We start from the raw sequence: 20,331 nt of genomic DNA, 5'->3' as shown, positions 1-20,331 counted from the left end.
CCCCTTCAATCATGGCAATAGTAATAGAAGCCATAAAAGACTCAAGACACCAGCTTCTAAATCTAAGCTTTGCCGCGAATACGTTACGTGACCTCGGGTGAGGGAACTTTCACATCCTTATTTATGAAATGGGAATGAGAGCGTCTGTTCCAGCTGCCAATGGATCATCTGTTCAGATGAGAAACTGTACTTTGGAAAGCACAGAGTGCTGTGTAAAGCCAAGGCGGTAGGATTTCAATGATGATGGCCTTGGGGTGAGCCCCAGCAAACACGTGGGTGCCAAAGGTACCAGCTATTGAGTTGCAATTAAGAAACTCCGGCCAGGCAAAGCAGGTCAGAGGGAGGCAGGAGTTGCATGGGGGTGGTACAGAGGCACTTAGCCAGCAATAGAACTAAGCATCAGCCAGAAAATCACTCTCCATTAGCATTAGAATCGGGGACGATGGCATCAGCACCCTGGAAACCTAAATCTTAAAGCTTTAAAAGCAGGAAGGGGGCAGGAGATAGAAGGAAATAGGGAGCATGTTCTTATCTTGGCAAAACTGTGAAACTGGCCAAGTTTATTTTCAGTACGTTTTTCACTTTTCCTGACATTGCCCCTACTGTTTTCCTGAAACCCCAAACCTAGGTTGTAGGATCAGAGCGCCCTCGCGGTACCTGCTGGTTGGCCTGTGCACCCAACCCCTGCTCCGCAGGCAAACACCCACCAAGGCCTAACCTCTCCAGAAAAAGGACTCCTGTTCTGAAAATTATACCCTCCTCCAACATTTGTGAATTCCAAGTCCTATTCCATACCCGTCCGACCTGGAGTTATTACAAAATGAATTCACAAGAAAATGGCAATGGCCCATAGATTCTTAAAAGTCATCCTTTAATAGCCTCATTTTTAAAGGGAATTCTAAGGATGATAAGGTCTCAATCCAGTATTACCCAAAGTTTCCTCACTAGGAAAATGGACAGACATCTTCCGTTTTTATCAAATTCCAGCTCTACTACTTACTACCTGAGTGACCATGGGCAAGTTACTTAACCTCTCTGTGCCCCTTTCATTATTTATAAATGGAGATGATCCTGGTACCTACTATACAGGACTGATGTGAAGGTGCATGAGTTAATATAGAATAAGCAGATAAGACAGTGCCTAGTACATGGTATTAGTATTTCTCAATAGTTTGATATTTTAGTTAGAACACTCATTTGCACCAGGCACCACCCATCCCTCCCAGAAAAAAAACAATACCTTCCCCAAGAGGTAATACATCTAAACTCCTGATGGTCCTTGCTCTACCAGTTTTCCCTTCTTTGTATCTTCAAATTCTCTCTTTCCACTGGGTCAGTTCACACACATCATCTACAGACTCTCAAATACTCCTAGCTTTAAAAAAAAGAAAAAAGAAAAAAGCTTCCTTTGAATTTGTTTCCCATCTAGGTCAGGGCCTCCATCTTCCTCCTTATGTCTTCTCACCATGTTGACAACCTTTAATCTCGATCGCTCTCTTGATAGAACTATTTCTCCCTTCATTCCACTTCAATACATTTGCATCAAGAGTAGTGTCCTCATCACCCATTTAATCCTTGAATTATTATAATATGGATTTGCTTCCCCATTTCATTAGAATAGCTCTTACTACTTGCCAAACCCATGGACACTTCCCAGCGTGCACCTTGCTGGCATGATCCTGGCACACTCCATTCTGACATGGAGTCCCACTACCACTGACTGCTTCTCCCGGTCTCCTTCAGCTTCCTCGTCCTACCCCTTCCACACTGTAATTGCCTGGCAGACACACTCCTCTCATACAGGAAGATCTCCATCTCTCACCCACATGTGCACGGAAGGATGGGAGAAGGACACCACATGAACCCGTGGGAGAAAGGCATTTGAGGTGGGAGAAGAATATAAAGATAGGGTGGGGAAGGATTCAAGATGCACCACAAGCCAGCAAACAGCTGATCCCTGAGCTCCAGGGACTATCAGGGCAGATCCCTAAGGAAAAAGGGAGGGAAATCGGCCTGGAGCAGGAAGGCCCTAGCAGTCCAGGAAGGGCTCTGGCTGCTAAGGAGTTTGGACTTTATTTTATTGCAGTGGTGAAGAGTCAGGAGCAATTACATGTCTGCCACACCCTACCAGGCAATCCTCCCATGCATTTTCCTGTTTTCTAAGGTAATTTATTATTTCAGACTGGGGAAAGCTACCAAATAAAACAAATAGAGTTCATCTTTTTAAATTTATAACCACATTATTATACTCCATAGACTGTTGAGTATCCTACCCCATTTACCATACACAAGAAAGGTCAAAATTGATGTTTCTGCAATATACCAGAGAAGTGTGCCCCAAAGAAGGAAACAATCCCAAACCCTAGCTTCCTTTCCCCCTGTGAATATTTCTCACATCTCTTCCTTTGCTCTTATTACTTCAGCTTGTTTTTTTTCCATTTCTCCAGGTTATGACCAAGCTGTCTATAGCAGTTCATTCACTCTTCTCTTTAAAACTATGAGGACTTCTCCTGGGGAGTCCAGGGCAGTGGGTGGGCCACTGCTGTGGGTGTGACAGCTCCCTGATTAGGAGCTCAGAGCCCCCACACAGCCTACCCTGCTCACAGGTCCTGGCCACGCCTGCACCTTTTCTACCGGGATACCTTCACAATCTCTGACCTGACTGTAAGTCTCACGATGGTAAGGTTCACAGCCTTCGATTCTTTTACATTGCCCAGTGCCTTTCATACTGCTGAGCCTATCACGGGTGCACAGTGAATAGTTCTTGTCCAAATCAAGTAGAAATTTACACTCATTTGTGCTAGGCATGCAAGTGAACTTGGAAGGCAGCATGGGGAAACAGCAACAATAAAAACCTGAAGACCTGGGGCTCCTTACAAGGAAAGAAGCAAAACTGTGCAAAGCAATATCAAGATAAACACCTTATTACTGATTTGATCCCAAAACCTGAGTTTTTCCTATTGTAGAGCCCAAATAAGCAATATTTATTTTACCATAATGTTGTTTTTCCTTAAATTATGAACCTTTCCATGAGAGAGCTAGTAAACTGAAACCACCTACGGAACTAGAACAAAACCAGAAAGCAACATAGTACAGTGAAAAAGAACTCTGGAATACGGCAGATTTGGCAAGAAAGCCTGGTTCTACCACAAATTAGCTGTGTGGCCTGGCAGAAATTACGTATCTTCTCTGGACCTAAAGTCCCTCAACTATTGGATGGGAAAACCACCCATCCCACTGCATTATGAAAACTAATGTTTAGAATGGACACCAAGAACCTGGCTCAGAGTAGGCACAAAATAACATTAGTTATCTTGTTTTCTCTGCAACTGTGTGCCTTTGTTGTGTCAGAGCTGTAGGCACTGAAGATGTAGCAGAAAAAAGTCAAATGCATGTTCTCAGAGGGCTTGTGAGAACAGGATGAAAGCCCCAGTCTTTCTCCCAGTGAAAAATACACATGATGTCCATACACAAATTGTACATAGTTGTGAAGGGATTAATAATCTAAGATCCTAAGAAGAAATCAGGAACCCTGCCCCTCTATCAGTGTCTCCCAAATGTGTTTAGTAAGAATGACTCAGGAATCATGTTAGATTAAGGGCCCCACTTCTGATTTACCAAAACAACAACACACCCAAGGGAGGGGATTAGGAATGTGGGTGTCATGAAGTGTCCCAGGAAAATTTTATCATTAAAGACAGACCTAAAAAGAGGTCAAGGTCCAGCACACCTGCTTTTCGTAGGCTTACCCAGCCATATATTAAGACTGTTAAACTCAACCATTAGGAAGTGCTTGAAAAATATTTGTGAATGTAAAAAATATTCTAAGCTACTGAAGTAAATGTTCTACCCCCACAAACTTCCTTGATGACTCCAACACAAACTGTTGATCCCAGTTTATCCACACAGAAGTATTTAATAAATAAGGACCCCAACATAAAAAAAAGCGAATTTTTCTCAGAAAACAGAGAAAGCAAGAGCTCGGGCATCACAAGGCTCTGACACACATCTACTGACTCAGCCAAGACCAAGAGCTGGGATGCCCCACCCCTACTTCTTGGTGACTGGTTGCTCTCTCCTACACCTATAAATAGCTGGTCATCAAGGGGGCAATACAAACTTGAGACAAAAATCAAGTGCAAAGTACATCTACTGAAGTCTGGTTAATAAAATACTCACCTCCATGTAATGCACATGCATATAGGAATTCTGTAGCAATCCCAGATTCAAGTATTCTATGCCAAAGTTACATGGACCAGGGGAAAAATCCTAGTGGAAATCCTAGTGTGTTAGCATCCAAATTATACCTCCAAGACTACCGTTTGTGCTTGGAAACAATTCTGCCATCAGGACTTATACTCAGTTTGAGGCCAGTTAAAATGTGGTCTTTGCACGTGAAACAAGCACCGCTCCCACTACATAGAGGAACAGCTGATGAAAGACCCAATTCTAAATCAGAATGGCACACAGCTGCAAAACCAGCCCCTGGCCCCTGCCATTCTCAAAATTTAAATCACACTAGAAACAGTCAACCAACCTAACAAAACGGAGTTCATGACTCCCCTTGGCAAATAAGGCCAACTCCTTTCAGGGACAGGTAAGTTTGTTCCCCACTGCAGTTAAGCTCCTCTTCTGTGGATTCAAACATGGTCTTCCCTTTCCTGTCCTCATGCTCTTGTCTATCTTTATCCAAGGTAAGCCTCTCCTCATCTAGGTTTCTTTCCTCATTTGACAACAATGACTCAATATCCAGAGCTTGATAAAAGTCCCTTTTATAGTAAGTAACATAAGAATTTGTTAACAGCTTTTTCTTGGATGCAAAACCAGTGGCATTTCTAGGCTATATCCATGCTCGAGATCTGGAGTAACGTCAAAACCAAGGGTGTATATTTGCCATAGCCATATTATACTCTTGTATAATGTAGCACAAAGAGCCCACCTCAGGAAAGCTGCTCCCTCCTAATCCTATCCGAATGCCTAAACTCTACCCCTTAATGCAATTCCCTTATTTTTGTGAGAGCCTCATTATCAATGATTTGTCAATACAGAGAAAATCCAAATTGAGGAAAATTTGGCACAATAGTACGTGTGAGGCATAGGATCTCTAAAATACAGCTTGGCCGCTCCTTATAAAGTTAAAACACATTTACTATAGGACTCAAAAACCTCACTCCTACCTCTTTATACAAGAGAAACTTATATTCACACAAAAACTATTTACAGTGGTTATTCACATTTACCAAAAACTGGAAACAACCCAAATGTACTTCAACTGGTGAATGGATGAACGGTGGTATGTCCATTCAGTGGAATATCACTCAGTAATGAAAAGGACTGGGTGGATACATGCAACAATATGGGTGAACTTCAAGTGCATTACACTAAATGAAAGCAGCCAGACTTGAATGGCAACATAGTATATTATTTACATGACATTCCCAAAAACGCAGGAGCGCAAGGATGGAGCTCCGATGTTGAAGGGTAACTACAAAGAGGCACAAGGAAACATTTTGGGGTGTAGGAAGTAAATTTGATGTTAGTAATGATTATAAGACTGAATACATTATATTTGTCAAAACTCAAAGACCTACAAAAGGTGCATTTTATGGTATGTAAATGACCTAAATAACTCAAATTTTACGTTTCTTAACCTACTAATATAGAACAAAGAGAACATTTGAAATAGGGACTCAAGTTTCAAAACCATGAAATAGTTTAAATATTTTATCTCAGGAGAACCTGAGTTTTTTTTTTTAATCAATTTAACCAAATTTAGATTATGATTGTAAATGTGTATTAATTCTTAGACAAAAAGAATCCATTTTTTTGTTATGTAGCTTCTACAAGATTTATATCAGCTGGACAAAACATTTTTCATTTTACATTTGACTCTTTATAGCCTATTTATATAGACACCTCTTTTTTTTTCCCCAAAAAAATATATTAGGGCATCAATTTTCACCAAAGACTTCTTAATCCTTAGATGATCCTAATATTGTTCTTTGGTGCCTATCAAGTCACCATGTTAGGTTGATTATGGTCTTCTTTAATGGTTATCTGGCCTAACTCAGCCATATCGTCTCTGGAAAACTAATGGAATCATACAGCTCTGACCCAATGTCAATTTTATAGAGTGCTTAAAATCTTTCTTCTTTTGCAAGATCTGAAATTCTGCTTTGCAATCAATTTACATATTGTATGGCTGGGGGATTATCAGACCACTAGACAGCCCCACCGATAAAAGAGCAGGTGTTAAGTGACAAGTAAATTTTGGTGGGGAGGGGGAATCATTTAAGTGATGAACCTTTAGTGAATATACTGTTATAATTTTTACTTTCCTCCTCTGCCTCATAACTGCAGGGAATCAGATAATCAGATAATACATTAAAAGTGAAGATGCTTCATATTTTACCAATTACATTTTGTTGGTCTTACCCAACTCTGAGAACCTACATTCCTTCACGGAGCACATTACTATGCCAGACACTACATTATGTGGCCATAAAAATGGCTTATATGTTTTTTTTAATTAACATAGTGCATTATTTGTTTCAGGGATACATGTCTGTGATTCATCAGCCTTAGACAATTCACAGCGCTCACCATAGCACACACCTCCCTCCCCAATGTCCATCACCCAGCCACCCCATCTCTCCCACCCCCTCCACCCCAGCAACCCTCAGTTTGTTTCCTGAAATTAAGAGTCTCGTATGGTTTGTCTCCCTCTCTGGTTTCATCCGCTTAGATGCTTTCTTAAGTATGGCAGGAAGGAGACATCACTGCCATCATGTTGTCTAACATTTACTGAGTGTTTATTGAGAACTACCAGAATCGGCCAGAATTGGCCCTCTACATGCCTGTGAGATCATTACTATTGATATTCTCGTTTGCTAAATAAGAAGTCTCAGAGCTGTTCAGTGAATTACCCAGGCCCACACAGCAGGTCGTCAGCAGAGCTGGGGTTCCCACCCAGTCTAGCTGCAGAGCTTGTACATTTAAAGACAGCTACAGCCCTCACCATGAGACACAAGCAGGCCTGAGCCCGTTCTGGCCCCAGCTCTCCAGGTGAACTATAGCTTGAGGCTTCACACCCCATGATCAGTCCACAAACATCTGTCAAATCACTGAAGACTTGGGAGTTTCCTGGACGAAATACCACCAAACACAGCAGCATGGGCAGCTGAGGAGCAAAGAGCTGAACTTGGCATCTGGCTCCTCCCAGCCTCAGTGCCCTTGGAAAAAGTCTGAAGGCAGGGAGGCAGCCGCCCCTGTCACCCAACAGCTGCCACCCCTTCGTGCTCTTCACTTGGGGAGGCAAGCTGTGCCTGCAGCTTCTTGCACCCACACTTTAGAAAAACCAGACTAAATATAGCCAAGTTTGCTCTCATGAGCCAGCTCAGAGCTGGTAGTGCTGCCACATTCTACTTCAGAAAATTGGGGAGAAATCAGCTTGATTTACAAGAGAGCTGCTTTCCTTGCTTCCTCCTGTGGTTTCAGAAGGACTGTATGCAAGATCCAACTGGACTGCAGGGAGTGCTGAAGGTTTGGCCAAGCAGATAATAGAGCCTGCAGGAAAAGGAATGTACCAGACGTGACTTAGGGTAGCATCCCCATTCACTTTCCTGCCCGTAAAGGGCTAAACAACCACAACACTGAGACTTCGGGGAAAAAAAATCCATTAAGTAGAACATACTCTACATACACCACTGTTTCATGCCCTTTCTGCCATGCCCCACCCATCGATATCCTGGACCAAAGCTCACACGAACGCTCCTCCCTTGGTTAGGCTATCCCATCCAGCTCAGAACTAAATGCTCCATTTGTTCTCAGACCTCCCATGTAATGTTGCTTGTACTTTTACTTAGCACTTAGATCATTCCACCTAATCTGTTCCTTGGTCTCCTTCAGCAAAGTGATGATGGGGAGGTACAGAACGGGCTAAGGTCCCTTCTTTATTAGACTCTCCCCTCCGCCCACAAATCTAGTAGAGTTCCCTGAACACAGGCTGTGTTCTATTGCCTACGAGCAGAAAATACAAAACCTATATGAATGCCAGTGAAAGGGTTTGCAATTCCCTGCCCTTCTCCTAACTAAATGCATGACATGGGACCCTCCCTGGAGTTCAAGCACCAGCTTCGGATCCCGGGCTGCCCCTCCTGTGCAGGTCACCACAGCATCTACCATGACTCAGCCTAACAGAACACAGTGACCGCTGCAAGTCCTGGGCAATCTCCCATTATGAGCACCAGCACTTGTTTCTTCTGGCTTGAGAGAACATACAGCAAGACAGAAGAAAGGGCTGGGCCAGGCAATGCAAGAGTAGGATTAAACTGAAGCCCTCCCTGTCTGAACTGGCTGAGAGGTCCCCAAGAAGTGATGGGAGTGGCAGGAACCACCCCCAGCAAGCATGGAGGCAGGGTTTGAGGCCCCACTTCTCACACTGGATAGGAATTTTCCATGTTGGGCTTCTAATCACTACTCTCAGGTCTTAAAGGGATTCATAGAAGCTGCTGGTACAGAAAAGTCAAATCTTATGCGCTAGAGAACAAAATTAAGTTTAGGGTGGGGGAAAGAAGGAAAAAAGACCCCTCCGTGATAAGTTGAAGTGGAACAAAATGGGGCAGCAGCTAGTTGAACAAGAACATCCTAATGCACAGGTAAGATCCCGTTAGGGAAACTAGTCTACATTCCCACTGCTTCTACGGCTCCTACTCTGTGGGGGTGAACACAGGTGGGAGTTCTCTCAGGGGTCTAAGGGGCTACTGGAGGAATCAGAACCATCCATCATCTCCCATTAATTGTCTTCTCATTCATTCAACAAGCTTCATAAAGGGTCTACCACGGGCCTGGCCTAAGACACAGTGCCTACCTGCACCGAGCACCAGCACCACCAAGTACAAGAGGTGATTACACTCGATGTTTTCAAGAAGGAATCGCAGTTAGAAAAATGTCGGTGGGCTAGCTCTGACAGCCCTCCTTGCTTCAGGCTTCACAGGAGGGGAAATCCGTGAGGACACTTCGGTCTCTCCCCACTCTCTCAGGGGTAATTAGATTCAGAAGAGGACACAACTACCGACATTCAAGTCTAGGAGAGGGAACAAAGCACACGTGTCTCCTGCCTCTCTCCTTCCCTTGGAGTCCCATCTGCCTGCTGCAGGAGCCTATGTTCTCTGGGCTCCCCAGGCTGTTACAGGGGCAGCAACTCCTAGGAGGGACAAGTGCTCTGCTTGGGTGCAATATTAACAAGTCTACTTTATCATCTAACCCAAAGCCAAACAACAAACCAAAACACACACACAAAAAAACAAACCAAACCAAAACAAAACAAAACAAAAACCACCAAAAACAAAAACCCATGGAGGTATGGAGGTTTGTAATAAAGAGGACACTTGTATCTCCCATCATGAGTCTCTGTGACTCAGTTCTGAATTCAAATGGGGTAGAGAGCCTTCACTGACGACTCCTTCTCTTTGCTATGCTTGTCTGACTAGCTCATTTGCCCTTTCTCCCAGCTGCTATTATGTATCCTTACAATAACTTGGTGATGGGCAGTTTTTTTTTTTTTCTTTTACAGGAGAAAAATTCTAAAACCTGAGCCTTGAATGACTTTGAGGCCATTTGATAGCCAATGTGTTCATTTAGGATGGAAAGTTCAGATTCCTTAACACAGATATCTCATCTAGAGCATACTGCCTTCCATTTGAAATCTTTGGGGATGGGGAGTGCTGAATATTGGAAATCATTTTTATGCCACATAAGAGTCTATTAGATCTGAAATAGAAGCACTACACACAAAAGTTTATCCACCCCATTTTGCTTATGCAGCTCTGAGGATGAAGCAAGAAGGGAAGGAAATGTGAACAAGGAGTAGGAATACCCTTCTCTTGCTTCAGCACATTTATACTCCATTCATGAAACAATTACTGCAGTCCTTTAAGTGCCAAGCACCAACCTTGGAATACAGAGATGAATACAATACTGTCCCTGATGAGTCCACTTTTTTCCTCTCCCTGTGTAATAATGCAATCCATTTCTGTTAAACATCACCTCATGGACACAATCATCTACACAGTCTGTCCATGGAGAACGGATTACTTTTTGGTTTCTGCATGCTACCTCTCTGTAGTGGCCCTAATTTTTCCAGTTATTTAGGGTAATTTACTAAAATACAATTTTTTTTTTAAAAGACAATGGATGTAAACATAATCCCAACCTAAATGCAGACCATGTACTCTATGGCTGGAAAGCATAACCCTAAGCTGCCCAGCTGCCTGTAAATGCGAGGCATGGGTCGCCACCATGCTAAGGAATAGAAACAAGATACTGTAATTAAATTCAGAGAAGAAAACATAACCCAGGGTAGCCATAAAACAAAGGGCACCTCTTTATCATCTTAAACTCAAGGCTAAGGGTTCAGCAAAATGAATGAGCTCCCTATTCTTTTTTTTTTTTTTTAAGATTTTATTTATTTATTTGAGAGAGAATGAGAGACAGAGAGCATGAGAGGGAGGAGGGTCAGAGGGAGAAGCAGACTCCCCGCTGAGCAGGGAGCCCGATGCGGGACTCGATCCCGGGACCCCGAGATCATGACCTGAGCCGAAGGCAGTCGCTTAACCAACTGAGCCACCCAGGCGCCGAGCTCCCTATTCTTAACACTTTTACTACTTTTAGCACTTTACACTTAACACAAGGTCAAGCTTACTTAAACAGGTTACACATAATAAAAAAACCTTCTACTTTGCTACTAATTAGGTTTGTATGAATAAGTGAAAATTCAGGATACAAAACATGCCAAACAGTAAAGCTTTTCTTTGTTTTGTTAAGAAGGATGGGAGTACAAAAAACATTTACTGAGGATCTATGTTCAAAGCACCCTCCATAAGCCCTCTCCTTTATTAAATCCTCCCAACTTTCCTAGGGAGTAAACAGTAGTGTACCCTTTTCCCCAGATGCAGAAACTAAAGTTCAGATGTTAAGTAAGACGTCCTATTCCACTTCCTCTGGCCAAATTCCTTCTCTGAATCAGTGTTTCTCAATGAACCTAGGGACACTAGCTGTTACTTGGTTTTGGGTTGTGAACTTTGTATGGGATGGCCATGCACTGAGGGACATATAGCATCCCTGGCCCATGGACAAAAAAAATACCAACAGCAGACCCAACATATCCCAATCACACACTTGGAGGACTGTTACCCCTTGGATGAGAACCACTGCTCTAGAAGATTCTTTGAGCATCAGGACAAAAGACTGAAGAGAGGGGCACTTCCTTTAAAAATTTCCCTTACCTTCAAATCTCTCAGAAGTCCCTTATTTTATGGCGCTTGGGCTCCTAAGAAAGCCCCATGCACACTTATGGAGTCAGTTACAAAAGTGGCCATGAATTTATTTCCCATACATTCCATAAGCATTTACTGAGAACCTACTCTGGGTCAAGTACTGCGCTATGGGCTGAGAATATAAAGTCAAAAAGTACAAGGTCCCAACCCCGAAGGGGTTACTGGCTTATAGTCTAGTGAGAGATTGAGTATGGAAATGTTAAAATAGGTGTAAGCACAGGTACTAGGAAAGCTTAGTGCAGAAGGCACCTCCCACAGACCAGGGCAGAGAGCTGGGAAGGCAGAGGGAACAAAGGGTTGAGACAGGCTCCCAGAGGAAGAGAAGTTTTCCCTGAGCCTTTTGAAAGATCAAGTGAGAGTAGCCAAGAAGCGCCACTAGGCTGAGCAAACTGCCTTTGCAAAAACAGAGCTAGGGAATCCTCTTTGCAGCTGAAGTTTAAATGACTTCCTTCAGTCCTCAAGTTGAGACTTCATTGTGATTCAAACTTGGGATCTCCTGTTTACTAGACAAGCACTTGAACCAAAAAATCTCTAGAAAATAAAATAAGTCTCTGCAGTCTACGTGTAGTTCATTCCAAAGTTCTTGTTTTCTCGCAAGGTCTGACTGCTGGTATAACTCATCAGACGAGAAATATGACTAATTTTATACTTCTTACAGTGAACAGGAAATTGTTTTCAAATACACTGCGGACTGGCAACCAGTGGGAGTGTCCCTCACTTGGAAACATAGAAAAGTGCAGAGAAAAAGAGAATAACCAAGGTCATCTGAAGGGTGAGGCAAGAAGGGGTGCCAGCAGGTCAACCTAACCTTGGCCTGAAGCTCAGGAGGAACTTTATCTTTTTTATCTTTTTTTGCTCATCTGAAGTCTTGTTTCACTTACAATCAACTGTAACGATGCAGAAAGCCAGATTCTCACCTTATTACGTTTGCACAGTACAGAACACTTAGAAACATCTTTGGCTATTTTTTTTCCAAAGCCATGTATGTTAGAGATGTAATATAAAAACGATAGATGTGAATATAATATAGATAACTAAAAGTAGCCAGCTGGGGCACTCTGAACCTCAGCCCAAAGGCAATAGTTTTTTGAGTTAAGGTACTGAGCAGAAGAACTGGGTTGTTGCTACTTCAGATGGTTAAGTAATTATAATGAGAGCAGGAGTCAGAGTAGTTCAATTGCTCTCTCCTGGGGCAGGGAGGGGAGAGGGAAGCAAGCCTTGTGGTTCCCTCTTGCCTCTAGCCTACAAGGAACAGACTCATTTCCCCTTGGCAAGGAGCCAGATGCACTGGCAGGCATGCCCTCTTTTTCCTACCCCAGTTCCCCTCTTACCTGAGCCACACTCAGGATAACTCTGCGGGGAACTGTAGGCTCTCCTTCAGTCCCATGATTACCGCATTTTATCGTTCAGGCACAGTTTGACCTCTAATTTGACACCGCAAACACATCTGGTCCACATATTTCTCCCCATAAACTACCCTCCACAAAAAAAAGTCTGTGTTCCAAGGGAAGAGAATCTGAAAGGAAGACTCGGGATCCCTCACAAACCTCCTGCCCCTGCTTTCATCCCGGAGGTTCAGAGGAGACAGTATTGTAGAGCCAAAACTGCAAAGCCAGAGGCCATAATTATACTAGAAAAGAGGAAGGTGGTCTTCGAAGAAAAGAATTCACCCACATGGAAGAGACTGGTTGGTCTTTTTTATTCCCGGCTGATTCCATTTCTTTTCTATAAACTTTGCTAACCCCGGGATGGTCGTATAAACAGAGACAGGTGTAGGGACACCTCCACCCTCTGAGTACATCTCCTGCCACCGCCGCCGGGTGCCCACGATAGGGGCCCTGGACCCAATCGAGGGCCATGCTTCCCGATGACGCACCTGGCCAGGGTCCTCTCCCACGTGTGGGGGGCAAAACGAGCATCCCCAGCCCCCGGGCCACCCAGCCGGCCTCAGTTAAAGGGGATAGCGAAGGGGCACCTCCGGGCTGAGACCTCATGCCGGTCTCTCCGGCTTTCCCCCCATTTCCAGTACACCGTGTCGCATTAGGGGTACTCTTCGCCTCCAACCACAAAGTCCTGCGCACCTACATGTCTTTCCAAAGCAACTGAAGAAAGCGCCTACTGGCCTTCCGTGGCTCAGGTGAGTGCCAAGAGGTGTAGGAAGAAAGGGCCCGCTCGCCACCACCCTCTTTCCTCTCCTCCCCACGTTCCCCAAGATTCATCAGGGATGTGTGTATTGGGGTGCGCGGGTTAAGAGGGAGCTTAAAATGCCCAAGCGTCCCTTACCTTCCACAGCCATTCTCTCAGAGCTTCCCTAACGCATGCATAATTTTCTCGGCCGAGATACTCCTCCTGCCCCGCGCTCCCCCCTCCTCGCGCTTTCGCCTAAATATTCTGCGCTCATCTGCTCTAGGACCAACCTGCCGCGGTCACGCAAAGCGAGGCTGCAAGCTCCGGCTCCGCGCAGGGCAGCCTGGGAAGTGTAGTTCCCTCACTTCCCTCGGACCCGGGAGGGTACGCCGAATCCTCCCCAGGGGACTGCCCCGTCTCCACACTCGGACCGCAGCTCTGGCTGCAGCCGGCCGAGGCAGAATAATCCCTCCTGGAGCGGGGGGAGGTGTCTCGGGGGCGGAGCCGGCGACCCCCGGACGTGCCCGGGACTACATTTCCCAGGATGCTATGCGCTGGGCTTCGTTCGGCGCTGAATAGAGACCCGAGATTGAGCTCTTCGCTGACAATTGGAAGTGGGTGAGCACCTGGCAGAGGTCGTGCGGAGGGCCGGAGGCGGAGGTGTCTGTGGTGGGATCTTCTGGGCTTGTTCGCCGGCCTGCTTGGCTAACTACTTAGTGAGGAGAGCAGAGCCACCAGCTGGCTGTGGTTCCCCACCTGGGCCAGAGAGCCGCTGCACAGGGTGCGGTTAAAAGTTGTTCCTTTGCGCCCTGGGATACTCGGGGTTCTGCAGAATCCTGCCAAGTGATATAGCTGGTCGTCTGATCCTCCAGGTGGTGCAGGTGGATAAACACTTAACATGGGGTGGGGGATGGCTTAAAAATCCCCAACAGGCATCATCCTCAAGGGGTTATTAGGAACCAAATTTAGGAACCGGGATCCCACCTGAGGATGTCTGATGATGGAAGGCTGTCTTGCTTCCCTGCTAGGAGGCTTTCAGCTTGTTTGGCCTGGAAGCCCATTGACGGTCTGTGATGGGGCCTAATAATTAACAACGCCTAAGAATTCGTGTTCTTTCAACTTCTGACCCTGTGTCCTAACTCCAGGCGTTGGGGGTGCTGTAAGCAGACAGGAGAAAGAAACACGTGGAGGGCAATAGAATTCCAGAGCTGGTAAATACTGATAAAAATGAAGTTCCCAGACCTCTTTTTTTTTTTTTTTTCTTGAACGTGGAAATGCAGATGCAGTTATGGCTGGTAGAGGTAAGGGGATGGTCTTAGGGAAAAAATCTGACTCAGGACTGTAGTAAGTCTTTTAAAGGCCTTGAGCTTGGAAATTCGAATGGTGCCACTTCCAGTCAGCACCCAGCTCTTCTAGCCCCTTGCCTATATATATAGCTACCCCCCCCCCCAAAAAATATGTATATTTCTGAAAACTACTCTGGAAAATTAGGAACCACAAAGATTCGATTCTTCCCATAAAGATGACTACTTAGATTTTCTTTGTCTCGGTCATAATTTAAAAAAATAATAATTTGTTTGAGTGTGTACATGCGCCACTGTTTTTCTGGTCACTATGTATGTGCCTAATCCTACTATTGGGTAATATGGCTGTGTCTGGGTACTTTTAAAAATACCTGTGTGTAACTATTAAATGCCATCGGTGATACTTTAACTGCGTGTCCATAGAGCTGTGTGCAAATCAAACCCAAGGCTTCCAATCCTTGGTATAGTAGCCAGAGACCTGTTCAGTGAAACACAATGAGTATTTGCCATGGATAAAATAATTTTTCCAACCTAATTAATAACCAAGCATTTCTGGAAGGAACTGAAATCTGGGTGCTTTCTCTCCCCTCTCATGTAAGTCTTTCCTTAGGTAGAACATTTGTAAAAGAAAGCCATGCGACCAGAAATATCGATGATTCTTGGCCTCACATTAACATTCTTAAGCCTCACCTTAATCTCACAGAATCTGGATTTCTGAGTATTTGGATAGGGACATTTTAGTTTTAAAAACCCACAGGTGATTCTCATGTTCAAGGAAGATGAAAACCATTGGTCTGTTTTCAATCTTTTAAGGATCTGGATGATACTAAAATGTAAAAGTCACTGAAATATTTTTTTTACTTAACATTATTTCAGCTCAAATCTTTAAGATTTTTCCCAATTGATGTACATTCTAGTTTGAGTTTCATTTTTAGTATAAATGTAAATAAGATGTGAAGGAAGTACTAGTTTAACCATAAAAAATAGCCAATATTGATTTTTTTTTTTTAAACCTAGAAATAGAACAGTATCACATGGCTTAACCTAATAAAGGATAAGCAGAAGTTAAGCTGGGGCTTTCAATTCTGGCTGATCACCTGGGGGATAGGACGAAAGAGTTCTCACTAGAATGGCCAAAAGGAAAAGACAGAAAATAGCAATTCTTGGCAAGACTGTGGAGCAGTAAGGACTCATAAATACTGCCGGTGTTGTGCAAATTGATACAAACACTTTGGAAAACCATTTGGCACATTAAGCTAAATATATGCTTATCCTGTGACGCAGCAGTTCCACTTGTAAGTGTGTGGCAGGCAGATACGCCTACACATCTCCAAAAGACATATACAGGAATGTTCATGGCTACATTATTTGTAATAGCTACAAACTGGAAACAGTTAATGAATTGTGGTATAAACAAACCATCCCATATCCAGGGGTTAGCAAACTATGGCCTATGGGCCAAATATAGCCTACTACCTCTGTCTTGTTCATGAGCAAAAATGGTTTTTACATGTTTAAATGGTTGGGGGGGGGAAGAATATCTGGTCACATGTGAAAATTATATAGAAGCACCTACATAATAGCTTTAGTTTTGCTTTTTGGCCTGGAACACCTAAAATATTTCCTGTCTTTCCCTTACAGAAAAAAGTTTTACCAAATCCTTCTATAAAGTAATGAATTACAACTGCGTACAACAACAAATTTGATGGCGACAAATCAACCCAAAATTGAGGCTTAAATTAACACCCATTTATTATCTCAACTTCTGTGGGACAGAGATTTGGGCACAGCTTAGCTGGGATTTCTGCTTCATAGTCCTTTACAGGCTGCTATGAAGGTGTTGGTGGGCCAAAGTCATCTGAAGTTTCAACTTGGGAAAGATAAGCTTCCAAGTTTGAGTGGTAGTTGGCAGAATTCACTTCCTCACAGGCTGTTGGATGGAGGGCCTCAGTTCTTTGTTGGCTATTGGCCAGAGATCATCCTTAGTACTTTGCCGCAAGAGCCTGTGTTTAACATGGCAGCCTGCTTCATCAAAGCACACAAGCTAAGGCTAAATGGAGTTTACTAGCAAGATGGAAGTCACAACCTTTTGTTACCTAGTCATAGAAGTGCCACCCACTCAATGTTGTCATATTCTATTAGTTAGATGCAAGTTACTCAAAGGGAGGCCATGAATATTAGGAGGTTGGATCATTGGGGGTTATCATGGGGGGTTATCTATCACAACACACAGGCAGAATGTTGAACCAAAAAAGCCAGACAAAAAGAACTACATAATGTGTGATTCCATTTATATTAAATTCAAAAACCAGACAAGATGAATCTATGGCGTTATAAGTCAGGATAGGGGTTCCTCTAAGTGTATGAAGGGGGGAATGTAAGTGCAGGGAATGGTTAGTAAGTGGAAGGAAACACCATGAGGGCATCTGGGATGCTGGGATGTTGTGATTCTTGAGCTGCATGCTGTTTACACATATATATATTGTTTGTGAAAAGGTATTGAGCCATATGTATCTGATTTGTGGAAGGGTGTGTGTGTGTGTGAAAAAGATACTTCAATAAAAAGTTTTAAAAAATAATATATGCTTAGATTCAAGTAAGCATGACAAATGACCCATTTATCAGCCACTCTTTGATTATCTATGCGTTCTCTTTGCCACAGTAAAGTCACAGTTGATTCCATTCCATTTAACAAGTATGCTTTGAGGACCTACTAAGTGCCAGGCACTTACCTAGATGATTGTAATACATAGTAGGCTGAAGTTCTAGAAATCGCCCTCAAGATTCCATACCAGAATCCCCTGAACCTGTGAATGTAATGAGTCATGCTTCCTGTGATTGTATTATGTTAAGAGGCACAGTTGACCGTAAAAATGGAAGACTATCCAGGTGGGCCCAATATAATCAATCAAGAAAGAATTTTCTCCTATTGGTAGCAAAAGGGGAGGGCAGAAGAGGAATTCGAAGAGAGTCTAGGCATGAAGAAGACTCAACACGCAGGTTACTGCTTTGAAGAGAAAGGCATGTGAGTAGGGATACAGGCGGCCCCTGGCAGCCAGCCAGCAAGGGAAAGGGGACCTCAGTCCTATAGCTATAAGGAACTGGATGCTGCTAACAATTTGAGCCTGGAAATGGATTCTTCCCCAGAGACTTCAGATAAGCGTTCAACCCATCTGACACCTTGATTAGGTCTTGTAAAACCTGAACAGAGAACACAAGTGAGCCTACACATTCCTCTGAGTTACAGAACTGTGAGCCAGTAAATCAATATTGTTTTAAGCTGCTAAATTTGCTTATTTTCTATTTGTTAATTTGTTTAGTATTTATGCAGCAATAGAAATTTATACAGGATGTATCCTGTTCACAGCAGACAGCTATTCTAGACCTATTTTTGTGGGTGGGGACACTTAAAAAATAATGATTTTAATGCTGACAAAGTAAATCAGAATTTCTGGAGGTAGGACTCCCACCCCTAGCATTTTTTTTTCTTTTTTCAAGTTTTTCAAGTACTTCAAGAGATTCCAATCTGAAGCTTTGATTGAGCAATCTTATTAAGGGGATAGAGACCAAAATGCTTGGGTGAGAAGAGGTATTTGGCATTCCACTCTGTTACATGTTTCATTAACCTGTCACTGAGTCTTGTCATGGCTTCTTGCAACATACCCCTTGAATGTGGGCTTCCTCTCCACTCCCTCTGCTACCCTGCTGGAGGACTCAGACCTGGGTTTCATTTAAATAATGTGAGTGTTACCACTGGCTCCATGAGGACAAGGGTGGACCCTGGTTTTGCTCGCCTTTGATGTTCAGGCCACGAGTACTGTTTGCCATGTAACAAGTACATAATGCATATATCACATGTTTATAAATGATGACTGATTGAAGGAGCACATGAATAAACTACCCAGTCGTGATTAGGTCTACATTCTCCCCAATGAAATTTCAAGTTAGTATTTTGTTTTTGTTTGTTTTAATGTTCCATGCTGGTAGAGGTAGATATTTCTACACCTGGAATCAATTCAAAAATGACTTAGAGACAAGTTCATCTGAGCCTTCTCATTCACAGTTGGGGCAGAGAAAAAGCATGCCCAGGTCACAGTATGGCAGAACAATGTCTAGACCAAGGCTTTTTTTAGGGGGCCTGGGGTGGTGGGATGGGAAGGTTTCTGTTGCTTCAGGCCTGGCTTGGTTTGGTGGCTTAACCTTAAGTGGAAGAGGCTGGGGCAGGTGTCCCTGCTTCAGGTTCGTGGATAGGTTGGAATAGCTCTACCTTAGGCTGAAGGGGCTATGGGAGGAACAGCCATTCTCATAGTGATGGCAGAGGAATAAGAGGGCAAAAGGAAGCATGTGAGACTTTATTTTTTTTAAGATTTATTTTTATTTTAGAGAACACGCATGCACAGGAGGGGTGGGGGAAAGTCAGAGAGAGAGGGAGAGAGAGAATCAGAAACAGACTCCCCATTGAGCAGGGAGCCCAGTGCGGGACTCATTCTCACCACCCTGAGACCATGACCTGAGCCAAAATCAAGAATCAGCTGCTTAACCCACTGAGTCACCCAGGCACCCCAGTATGCAAGACTTTTAAGACCTGGCTCAGAGCTGGGGCGTGTTCACTTCTTCGCCTTTGTCATTTGTCAATGTAAGTCACATGGCCAATCTAATAGTCAAGGAATGAGGAAATATACTATATCATGGCAAGGATGTGTGCAGGGAAGGTTGAAAAATTGGGTTAATTACTCAATCTCCACAATGGCTGTGTATTAGTCTCCTATGGTTGCCATAGCAGGGTGCCACCAGCTGGGTGGCTTAAAACAAAAGAAATTTATCCTTTCACATCCTGGAGGCTAGAAGTCTGAAATCAAAGTGTTGGCAAGGCCATACTTCCTCTGAAGTCTCTAGGGAAGAATCCCCTCTTGCTTCTTCCTGGTTTCTAGTGGTTGCTGGCAATCTTCAGGGTGTGTTGCTACATTACTCTGATCTTTGCCTTCATCATCACATGGTCTTGTTCCTCATGAGATGTCTGATTTTAAATCTCTCTTCCCCGTAAGGACACCAGTCATTAGATTCAGGGATCACCCTAACCCAGTATTACTTCACCTTAATTTGAATTTCCAAATAAGATCACACTCATAAATATGTAGGGTTAGGAATTCTGCACATTTATTTTGGAGACACAACTCAACCCACAAAGACCAGAATCCTGTAGCATCTTTTGTAAACTAGAGCAGTTGTTCCTAAAGTCTGGGTCCTGGACCCACAGTATGAGTATTACCTGGGAGCTGGTTAAAAGTTAATGTTCATGGGTCCCGACCAGACTTACTGAATCAGAAGCCAGAGGGGTAGGACCCAGCAATCTGTGGTGCAATGAGTTCTCCAGTAATTTTAATTCATGCTAGACTAGAAAACAGTAGAAGCTAGACTTTGCAGAAAGGTAAATTTGGCCATTGTTGTTAAGAAGGAGACACCCATTCAGGTGTCTGTGTGTGTGTGTCATAAGAAGGCAGGTGTTAGAAGTAGAGTGGGTTTAACTAATCCACTTGAGTAATAAAAATATAATTCTAAGGAAT

General features: G+C 43.6%; 1 protein-coding gene and 1 long non-coding RNA gene across 16 annotated transcripts in view; one reads left to right on the top strand and one right to left on the bottom strand.

Annotated features, from left to right (window-relative positions):
- Window positions 1-13,759, bottom strand: part of SAMD12 (sterile alpha motif domain containing 12) — a 386,018-nt gene extending 372,259 nt beyond the window's left edge. For all 13 annotated transcript variants that reach the window (XR_010410537.1, XM_064587977.1, XM_064587976.1 and 10 more), the window contains exon 1: window positions 13,620-13,759. Coding sequence is in view for 12 of the 13 variants with exons in the window: in XM_064587977.1 (XP_064444047.1) it covers window positions 13,620-13,632 (13 nt within the window). In the remaining variant the exon portion in view is untranslated. The remainder of the gene's footprint in view (window positions 1-13,619) is intronic.
- Window positions 13,760-13,817: 58 nt separating this feature from the next.
- Window positions 13,818-20,331, top strand: part of LOC123858778 (uncharacterized) — a 251,306-nt gene continuing 244,792 nt past the window's right edge. Inside the window, exon 1 of one of the 3 annotated variants that reach the window (XR_008507636.2) lies at window positions 13,818-14,081. This is a non-coding gene — a long non-coding RNA (uncharacterized LOC123858778). The remainder of the gene's footprint in view (window positions 14,082-20,331) is intronic. The other 2 variants (XR_010410539.1, XR_010410538.1) reach the window with 2 other exon arrangements.

This window comes from Mirounga angustirostris, unplaced genomic scaffold (genome assembly GCF_029215605.1).
Source record: "Mirounga angustirostris isolate CCGP_5_RB_7025 unplaced genomic scaffold, mMirAng1.0.hap1 SCAF_4, whole genome shotgun sequence".
NCBI classification, from domain to species: Eukaryota; Metazoa; Chordata; class Mammalia; order Carnivora; family Phocidae; genus Mirounga; species Mirounga angustirostris.
This window is presented reverse-complemented; position numbering and strand designations above follow the sequence as displayed.